Here is a 10,435-nt window from a genome sequence, read left to right as displayed (position 1 = left end):
AATACGTTTTACAAACATTGCTGTTCATCATAAATACATGGAAGTTATATCTATCTACATGTTCGTGTAGCAGGAAGATTATACCAAAAAGAATCCAACCATCAAAGTCTGCATTCTCGTGCAGAAACTAAACGCAAATCATAAAGCAGGAGGAAAAACCTGGCGTGTGGAGACAAAGTCTCTGGCCAACAAACCCAAACCAAAAAAAAAAAAAAGTGGAAAATTTTTTCAATTTGCGTGATTTACATTTTGCAGAAATTAATATACGCATTCTTTAATATTTTTTGGTCTACTAAAGTGTGTTTTAGCAAAAAAAACTCATATCAATGTGTGCATGTTTATAAAGAAAGAAAGTGAAATATGTAATAGCATAGTATAAATAATCGTGAGCAATTCTAATGCAGAATAGTAAATTTTGATTTCCACATACATACAAGAAAAAAATTCTTGTTACCATTAAGATTTATTATCCAAAATTGAAAAAAAAAGATTAGAAAATTCGGTGTAAAAAAACGGCTATGTGTGCAATAAAATAGCCTCTCTTGTTGAGATACCCCTCCATGGTCTCCATTAATTATTGTGACGGAGGTGTGTTTGCAGCAGCAAAGTGATCCCAAACAGTGTAGGTCGTGGTGGTTGTTGTTCGTGGTCCGCATCAACTGGACCAGGTGGGGCAATGACGCCACATCCAGTTATACCAAGGTATACACCACAACAGCAACCGGGTAATGCAAGGCCACGATAGCAGCAGCAACAACCTCCCAAGGCTGGCTATCATCGTTGATTTATAAAAAAACAGTGTTGTGCATCTTTAATGCTTAAATATTTCTTCTGTTGAAACAGTTTCCACGATTCACTGTTCAACGAAAGCTGCAGCCAGCGTATGCCACCCCCGAACAGCTGATAACAAAAACTTGGATGCACAGCAGTTTAAAGCCAAAATGGAAGTTGAGGAAATATCTGAAAATAAGGTAAATATATGTTTCGCGTTATTAACAAAATCGCCCTAAATTTTATGAATTAACAGATCGCACCCGAACGTGTGATCAAAGAAAGCACTACCGAAATTATTGCCGGCGGGGCCGTATTCTACAATCCAGTACACGAATTTAATCGTGATTTAAGTATTTCAGTACTTAATGTATACTCAAAGCGGTTGATAAGAGAGCGGGAAGCGGCGGCGCATAAAAATCCACAAAATACAAAGGAAAGCAAGCAATGCTAATGACAAGAAACCATACACGGCTGGTGGTGTAAAATACGACGATGGACTGCGAATATTGGAAGCGCTTGCTGCAACAAGTTTACGTAGCATAAGTTATGCAAAAGAAGTAGCAGCCGTGCGTGAAATTGTTGCAAATGATCTATCTAAGGTGGCAGTAGATTCCATTAGCGTAAATATGCGACACAATGGAGTGGAACATTTAATTGTGCCAAGCGAAGGGGATGCAATGTAGGTTTGATATACGAATCAATAGCTAGTGATTTAACTGTAATAATCAATAATAAAATTCGCAATAGGACTCTCATGTACCTTTCAACTTCATATGAGAAGCGTTTCGATGTTATAGACCTAGATCCTTATGGTTGTCCAAATCGCTTTCTGGATGGCGCTATACAATCACTGACGAGTGGGGGTTCATTACTTGTAACTGCGAATGATATGGCTGTGCTGGCAGGCAATACGCCTGAAGCCTGCAATGCCAAATATAGTTCTGTGCCTTTGCGTATGAAATGCTGCCATGAGATGGGATTGCGTATACTATTGCATTGCATTGAAACGCACTCTAATCGTTATGGAAAATATATTGAGCCACTTTTGAGCATTTCTGCCAATTTTTATATACGCGTATTTGTGCGTATGCATAGTAGTCAAGCGAAGTGTAAATATAGCATGAGGTTGGTATACAGCATTTTGGCCTTTTACCACAATCCAATTACTTACCATATCTTTATATTATGAACACAGCAAACAATGAATGGTATTTCAATGCACTGGTTGTGATACCTATACGCTACAGCCTATGGGTATTGTAAAAAGCAAGATCTCAGATAAAGGCAATGCGGAAGAAAAATTCGGTATACCAACTGGACCAAATGTTAATACAAATTGTGCGCATTGCGGTGATAAACATCATGTAAGTTTCAGCTATCCCACTTAAGTATTTAAACTCGAATAAATCAAATTTTTTCCTTCTTACTTAATTGGTGCTTAACCGTTTAAACGGTTATGTCCGTTCAAAAAGGCGCGTCAGTCGCTTTTTCAGAGGGTTAACTGGCACCAATTGTTCACACCAAATTATTTCTTATATTCCCAAATATAGATGGGCTGTCCACTTTGGCCGCATCCCATACATGATCCAACGTTTGTTGAAGAACGTGATTTGGACACACAACGTCGTTTAAAAGGTGTGTTATCGGCGGTATGCCTGAACTTGTATTGGGTACATGAGTTTTTATGTAAAAAATATTCATCATATCCAACATCAATACCTCGCATTCAATTGTGGACGCTGTACGCACTACATTGGGTTCACGTAATATGGACAAGCATATTGTTGATTCCAGTGGTAAGGCTACAATTTCAAATGATGGGGCAACCATTAAGAAACTATTGGATAAAATAATAACACAACGTAGCGTGCTCAAGTGGTATAAGCTTATCTGGAAAAGATATTTCGTAACGAAAACCCTGGAAGATTACCGCGCCTTGTCTGCTGTGGTTCAACAAAATATAACTTGGATGTTTGTTGCTCTTTTTCAATTTTCCTGAATACAAATGTCTGGATTGGAAAAATTTCAAGCAAATAAAGCTTGGCGTGCAAAAGTCAAGAAATTACTTGTCATGCAACGGTAAATGCTTATAAATATATCATTAAAATTGCATGCTTGTTTATGATGAGCCATTCGAGTGGATGTTTTATATACGGTAGAGTAAATTGGCTTACTATATAAGAACATGAAATTTTTCCAAATCTTTGACTAAAAAGTAGCTACTAGCTTGTAGAACTTTATTACTTTACTTTTAAAAAGATAAATCACTTTAGCATGGTAATATATACCTATTATTAAAAATTAATACAAACAATATCTTCAAAATTTTTTTCTAGATTCACGAACACATTTAGAAAGGCTACAACGCCTGCTAAAGAGCCGGTATATTGCCAACGCTTTAGCTTGGATTTAGAGGAGGATCTACAAACTTTGCTAGAAGCACGCGCAGCTCCTCATGTAGCGAATGTGGATCAACACGAAAGTAACGTTGCTGTTAGCGGAAATGCAATGAACAAACCATTTGAAATGGAGGATGAAAATAAATCCAACAATGCAAACACTATAAAGAGGATTCCTTATAATTTTTCAACTAAGGCATCTTGTGACGAAACTATATTTGAATGCCAACAGCAACGTACGTCTGATGAAAGTTTTATGGCTTTGGAAAAAATGTGTGATAAAACAGCATCCGATCCTAACAGCACACTATTTAAGTACATACATAGCGAGAACAAGGATATGTTTAAAGAAGATGCTAAAAAGCGCAGCGCCGATGGAAACTATTTTAAAATCCCTTGTAAACAAGGTAAGTGAATATACAACATATTGAAAGTTGATAAGATTGCGTGGTATAAATTTAATAATATAATCTTAGAACTACAAGAAATAGATGAAGAAGCACAATCACTGCAACGTCTATTGCATGACTTATGCGTACAGGAAAAAAATTGACGCCGCCTTGTTCGGACGTGTTCTCAATTTGCTCCGTATATTTATCTAACCTAATGAGTTTGTAGTGTTTAAATCGTGTTAATGCACATTTATTTGTCTTTTGGATAATCGTTAACATGATAAAACAATAAGGCTGGTATTTCAATACGAATAAATCAATATATCTTTAAATATTCCGAATTCCGTGCATTGTAGTTAAATTACCAAAAAGTGTAGCTAACAGGCTGACATGCCGTGCAGTTGCGGACATAAGGTGAATCGTGGGAAGCCGACGGTGCAGTGCAGTCTGTGTAAAGAGATTTTTCACCTTGAGTGTGTTGGTTTGTTGCAGAGTGACCTGGACTTTTTGCTGGCTTCTGACAAACCTTTTTTTTGTAAAGCTTGCTCTGCTGAGAGGCGCTTATCTACGCACCAACAACCTCTGTCTGTTCTACCATCTGTTAATAATAATTGTGATGAAAGTGTTAGTGCAAACAAAAACAATCATCAATTAGCACTGCTAGCCGATGAACTTGCTGAAGTGAGACGCGAAAATGCTCGCATTCTGTCGAGTGTCAATGCACTTCATGACGAAAATAATTTTTTAATGCAGAAATCGGATGATCTTACTGCTGAAATTTGTGTTCTGCGCTCTAAGTTGGAGAATAAAGACTCTGTTCTCTCAGCAAAAACTTCTGAAATTAAAAATCTAAGTAACATTGTGGGTAAATTGTTAATACAGCCCATAATCAATGATTCTGCTACTGAGAAAGCTGTGAGTGTCAAACCAACCAATTCAAGCACAACAAAGAATGTGCAATTAAGAGAATTGGAATTAAATTTAAACAAAAACAACAACAGAACAAGTCATAATGCTGGTTTGCCTTCTCCCTCTGCAAATGCTGTACCTGCAGCTATATCCATTGCTGCGTTAGAAGGCTCTGCTACGACTACGCCTACGCCTCGCATACATGCAAACAAAAATGCTAAAGGCAAATCAAGTGAAGCTACTATCCCTAGCTTTGCCGCGGTCGCTGCGCCTCGCGATGCTGGGTTTAATCAATCTTCTGAGCGCCAAGTACCCCAGTGGGAAATCGTTGCGAAAAATAATCGCAGAAAGCGAAATAAGCCCATTGTTGGGGGTAATTCAAATAATAATGAATTAAAAGTTGTTCCCGTTTTTAAATATCTGCATATATCGTCATTCGCGCCAAGTGTTAAGGAAGCTGATATCTTGGCCTATGTCTCAAGTCGTGCTAAAATTGAGACTAGTTTATTACTCTGCCATACTCTGGTGAAGAAAGATATTTCCCTTGACAAATTTAGTAAAGTTAACTTCAAACTGGGTGTTTCTGAATGTTCCGTTGATAAGGTGCTTGATCCAGCTATATGGCCTGAATTTGTGAAAATTCGTCCATTCCGTTTTTTTCAACAAGAAGGTGCATCGCTCCGGCAGCGATAACTAATCCCGTTAATGTAACTAATCCCGCTAGTGTAACTGGTCCCAAGAAGTTGACCGCTCCTAAGAAGTTGAAAATATGTTTTCAAAACGTTTCGGGGTTGAGAACTAAGTCTAAGCTGCTATTCGCATTGAGCTCAAACCTAGATTATGATATTTTCGTACTCGTTGAAACTTGGCTAAACGAGAGCTTTTACGACAGTGAATACTTTGATACTAATCTCTACAATGTGTTTCGGAAGGACCGTGATTATACTAAAACTGGTCATAGTAGAGGTGGAGGTGTTTTAATCGCAGTCAAAAGGAAATACCGCTCCTCACTGGTTATGTTAGACAATAATGATACACTCTTGGATCAGCTATGTGTGTCAGTTAAAGGCGTTTCAAATATCACTATTTGTGCTTCGTACATACCTCCTTCTAGTGATGATGTGCTTTATAGAGCACATGTAGATAATATTCGGGACATTGCATTTAATCTTCATGATCATGACTGTATTTGTGTTCTTGGTGACTTCAATCTGGGAAATATTGATTGGTCCTATATTGATGATTGTAATCAGCTTTTTGCTAATAATGTCAGCAGCATACCCGAATTTATTTGATAGATAATCTAATGAGTTGCGGTCTTACTCAGATAAATATCTTTTCTAATCAACTATCTCGTATCTTAGACTTAATTTTTGTTAATGATAACGTAAATTATGCAATTTCTGAGTGCCTTGATCCTCTTTCCACTCCTGGTATTCACCATGTACCGTTAATTTTAAAGATAGAATTCTATTAGTTTAGTTCTATTTGTGCCGTTGATGAATCTATCAGTTATCGCTTTAGAAATATGGATGCTTATATGGTAAATTTTGCAGTTGATTCCATTGACTGGATTACATTATTTTCCCATGTTGAAGTCTCCAACTGTTATGAAATTTTTAAGCATAAGATTAAGGAAATTTGCAAAGCACATATCCCTGTTCTTAAAAAATACAGATACAAAGTTCCTTGGCACACCAAAGAGCTGTTAAAACTTAAAAATTTGAGAAATAAATATTTCAAGAAGTTCAAGCTGTCAAATTCTGTGACTCATAAGAGATATATTTACGTTATTCAAAGCAATTTAATTTTTTGAACAAGGATCTTAAGCGTAGTTATATTCGTAAGTTTGAATCGGATATAAAATATAGTTCTAGCTCATTTTGGAGGTATGTCAACTCCAGAAAATCTTGCTCAAGTATTCCGTCTGTGGTTTATCTCAATGATGCTCAAGCCCAGTCTACTGCTGAGGCTGCTAATCTCTTTGCCCAGTTCTTTAAGTCTAATTTCGAAGCTGACACTGACGTGAATGCGGAGTTTTTCGCGACCATTGGTTCCCCAGTAAATCTTGGATCATTAACTTTAACGCTTGATGATGTTGAAGAAGGGATCCGACAGCTGAAGACATCTACAAATACTGATGTTGATGGGTTGTCATCATATCTTTTTAAAAGTTGTTCTGCGTTCGCTGGCCCTCTGCTGCTTCTGTTCAATAAATCACTAGAGCGGGGTCAGTTCATTGATGCCTGGAAGGTAGGCTCTATTAATCCAGTATTTAAAAGTGGCAACAAGAATAATATTGCCAATTATAGACCAATCGCTAATATATCCTCCGTATCAAAATTATTTGAGACTATTGTAAAAAATAAGATTTATTTTGCAGTAAATAGGTTTATCTCCATTGAACAGCATGGTTTCGTAAAAGGTCGTTCAACGGTCACAAATGTGGCAGTGTTTTCGGAATATTGCATCTCAGCGTTTCAAAACCGACTTCAAGTTGATACTGTATACACAGACTTTTCAAAAGCTTTTGACAAAGTAAGTCACAAAATTTTAATATTGAAACTTAGAGCTCTAGGATTTCACTCCACCCTTTTAAATTGGTTTGAATCCTATCTTTCGTGTCGTAAATGTAAGGTTGTTGTTGATGGGTTCTCATCGGATTCGTTCATTGCGAAGTCTGGAGTTCCTCAGGGTAGCATATTGGGTCCACTCCTTTTCATTATCTTCATAAATGATATATCCAGTTGTTTCAAGTACACTAATTTTCTTTTGTATGCTGATGATTTAAAGTTGTATACGTCAATTACAAGTAAGGAGGACGTGTCGAATCTCCAATCTGATTTAGATAATGTCGCGATTTGGTGTAAACGAAATAAACTAAATTTAAATATTAAAAAATGCTCACATGTCTCCTACTCTAAGTCTCGCTGTCTTCTGCCTACATCTTACAATATTGATGGGCTTCCACTATCCACTTTAAGCGAAATTATCGATCTAGGTGTTGTATTCGATTCCAAATTTCTGTTTCACAGACATTTGAGCTACGTAATTGCAAAGGCATATTCAACACTTGCATTCATTAGACGTTTTGGCTCTGACTTTTCTGATCCCTACACTTTAAAATTGCTGTACACCTCGCTTGTACGTTCCAAATTAGAATACGCTGTTTTTATCTGGAGACCATACTATGTTTGTCATATTAAGAGGCTTGAGCGAGTTCAAAAAGTGTTTGTCCGCTTTGCGTTGCGGTCATTAAACTTCAGAGACCCGATTCCCCCTTATAGGAGTCGTTGTTTGCTTATTAGCTTAAAGTCCTTAGATACTCGACGGTCCATGCTGTCCCTCACTTTTGTGTTCGACTTAATAATGGACTTTGTTAGAACTAATTACGCAACTAATGCTCCGATTTTTAGAGCTTTGAAAGAATTTAATTCGCTTATGAACCCTGGAAATCTTGATTTTTCCTCTACGAAGGAAGTATTTAAACAAAGATTAAATGAACTTTTTCTTAGCTAATTAGTTTTTAAGTTAAAATAATAATGGTTGTTATTTTTTTAGATGCTTTTTCTTCTTGTAATCTGTGTGAAAATTTTTTGTATTTTCTAGATTAATATTGAAATAAATAAAAATAAATAAATAAATAATGAAACTCCTTTAAAAAGTATTGATGTAACACTACTAGAAGATATTGAAGCGCCATCTAAAATGTGGGACTCCACAATAGTGGGCGATACCACTTTACAAACTTCATCTTTGAAAATGGTGAGACTTCTCAGACCATCTACTATACTAGAGGAAAATTGCGAAGATCAGTCTAATAGTTCTTTGGGTGGTGATGATGCATCATCACACATAAGCTTTCAAAGCGCTCAAAAAGGCAGTGAAACTTCAGCGACAACAAGCTTTTAAAAAAAAAAGCTTTACCTACGCTCTAAATCTACGCCGTCATATACGTACTCATACCGGTGGAAAACCATACAAATGCGAATACTGCGAATGCACCTTTGCTGTAAGCGATCCAGTGCTGTCGCATTTACGTACACATCTGGGCAAAAATATTCATAGATGTGAGTTTTGCCCATCAACTTTTCCTCACTTTACGGAGTTACGTACGCATTTAACTACGCACAAAGACGAAGATCCAGAAACGCGGGAGCGAAATATGACAGCCTTAAAGGAGGAGGAGGCTAAATTAAAGCAAAATTTGGCCACTAAAATTCAGCAGCCGCCAAAACCCAAACGAAAATATACGTGCAATTTCTGCAACAAGGGTAAAGGTTTATAAGCCTGTGATTGTAAATGATATTCATTTTACTGATCGTTAATTCACAGATTTTACAACTTCATCTAAGCTAAAGCGCCATATACGTATGCATACCGGCGAGCGACCATACTCGTGCTCAGAGTGTGGGAAATCATTCTCATTGAAATCGTAAGAATATACAATAGGGTTCAGAGTTTGAACGGCCAGCAGTTAAAAATGGATTTATTTTAAAAGTTAATAAAAAAACTTATATCTAAACATATCCGCAAAACGAAAGGCACAAAAACAAAAGCTCAGTAAAAATGGGACAACTAAATGAAACCTTATATCCATATCGCCTGCTGATTGGAATATCACCCGGTTGTTGTTGTAGCAGTTAGGTGGGGCGAAGCACTGCTCAACAATATCACCCGGTCTCGGGTGCCGTTTCGAAAAGCACCTTTCTCAGAAAATATTTGAATAACCCTGTATATTAGAAAAGCCCTATCACAGAATTCGGTTGAAGAATGCCCTAACTCAGATTTGGCTTCAAAAATGACCGATCTGAGCTCAAATACAACACATTTTGACAATAGCTGGAGTGTTTATGAAACAAATTCTAAGATAGGGCGTTCTTCAAATGAATTCTGAGAAAGGAAGTTTTTGGAACGGCAGCCGAGATTTGGTGATATTCCACTCAGCAGCCGATATGAATATATGGTAAGTCTCATTTTTACCGACCTTTCCTTTCCTTTTTAAAAATGTGCTTAACAAAACTTTTTTCTTTTAATGCACTCTTAAAATGAATCCATAAGCACTGTAACATTAACAACTTTTTCATACTTGTTTTTTGATTTGTATTGAGAGTGGCGATTTTAATATTAGAACGGCTAATTTAGACAATTAAAATAACAAAAATTACTACAAAGCCAAATTTTAGTGAGGACCTCTAGTTTACCATAAAAATATTAAAATTAAAAGTCCCCATCTATCCTATTCGAGCTAAAAAAAATTACTCGAGGTCAAAGGTCATTGCCTTAATAGCACCGCAGAAAAATTCCTCCAATTCTTTTCTCCTAGAGAGAACAATAATTGGGGAATAGGAATTTCGAATCTTCGAAGTCAGCTGATTTGCCAATTGAAATTTTGTTGCGCATTTCTATTTTTGTTAACAAATTAAAAGTTTAGTTATTGTTGCGAATTTGTTTAAAATTGAGAAAAAAAATATAAGCAAAGCAACAGGGAGCAACAAACGAATGATGCAACCATCTTTCACACGTTGTTATTGTAGCAGTGCTTCGCCCCATCCAATAGGTGCGACCGATCAGAAATTATCATCAATATCCTCTAACGGGAGTCCAAGGAAACTTGCTGTTTCGACAGGGGGGACCATAATGAAAGGGGTGTTAGAGGCGTTGGTTCCACATTACAATTAAAGAGATGGTTGGTGCCATGTGGGGACACATTGCAAGCGGGGCATACATATTGTATGTCGGGGTTGATTCTGGATAGGTAAGAGTTTAACCTGTTACAGTATCCAGAACGAAGTTGAGCTAGAGTGACTCGCTTTTCTCTGGGGAGTATGCGTTACTCTTCCGCGAGGTTTGGATACTTTTCTTTGAGTACTGGATTCACCGGGCAATTCCTAGCATAAAGGTCCGACGCTTGTTTATGGAGTTCACCAAGGACCTGCTTGTTTTTTCGCTTCATAATAA

At 37.0% G+C, this 10,435-nt stretch overlaps 1 protein-coding gene across 6 annotated transcripts; it reads left to right on the top strand.

Annotated features, from left to right (window-relative positions):
- Positions 1–935: 935 nt before the first annotated feature.
- LOC137249776 (uncharacterized) lies at positions 936–8,472 on the top strand. 6 transcript variants are annotated; one of them, XM_067781667.1, is made up of 7 exons: positions 936–971; positions 1,028–1,453; positions 1,522–1,899; positions 1,970–2,138; positions 2,325–2,853; positions 3,111–3,580; positions 3,650–4,186. In XM_067781667.1, exons 5-7 carry the CDS (start codon positions 2,780–2,782, stop codon positions 3,724–3,726), a joined length of 621 nt encoding a protein of 206 aa, XP_067637768.1. In that variant the 5' UTR covers positions 936–971; positions 1,028–1,453; positions 1,522–1,899; positions 1,970–2,138; positions 2,325–2,779; the 3' UTR covers positions 3,727–4,186. The 6 variants fall into 6 exon arrangements, 5 of the variants coding, with proteins under 5 accessions (XP_067637768.1, XP_067637772.1, XP_067637769.1 ...); XM_067781671.1 differs by lacking the exon at positions 3,650–4,186 and adding an exon at positions 8,084–8,472 and having other exon boundaries at positions 937–971; XM_067781668.1 differs by having other exon boundaries at positions 937–971; positions 2,410–2,853.
- Positions 8,473–10,435: the final 1,963 nt, after the last annotated feature.

This window comes from Eurosta solidaginis, chromosome 4 (assembly GCF_040869045.1).
Source record: "Eurosta solidaginis isolate ZX-2024a chromosome 4, ASM4086904v1, whole genome shotgun sequence".
Lineage (NCBI taxonomy): Eukaryota > Metazoa > Arthropoda > Insecta > Diptera > Tephritidae > Eurosta > Eurosta solidaginis.
The sequence above is the reverse complement of the archived record's forward strand: the minus strand, read 5'-3'. Positions and strand labels throughout refer to the sequence as shown.

Coding starts and splice junctions, on each gene's coding strand:
- LOC137249776 (XM_067781667.1), top strand. CDS start 2,780: ATGTCTGGATTGGAAAAATTTCAAGCAAATAAAGCTTGGCGTGCAAAA. Junction 2,854..3,110: donor AAATTACTTGTCATGCAACG/GTAAATGCTTAT, acceptor ATTTTTTTCTAG/ATTCACGAACACATTTAGAA. Junction 3,581..3,649: donor TAAAATCCCTTGTAAACAAG/GTAAGTGAATAT, acceptor ATATAATCTTAG/AACTACAAGAAATAGATGAA.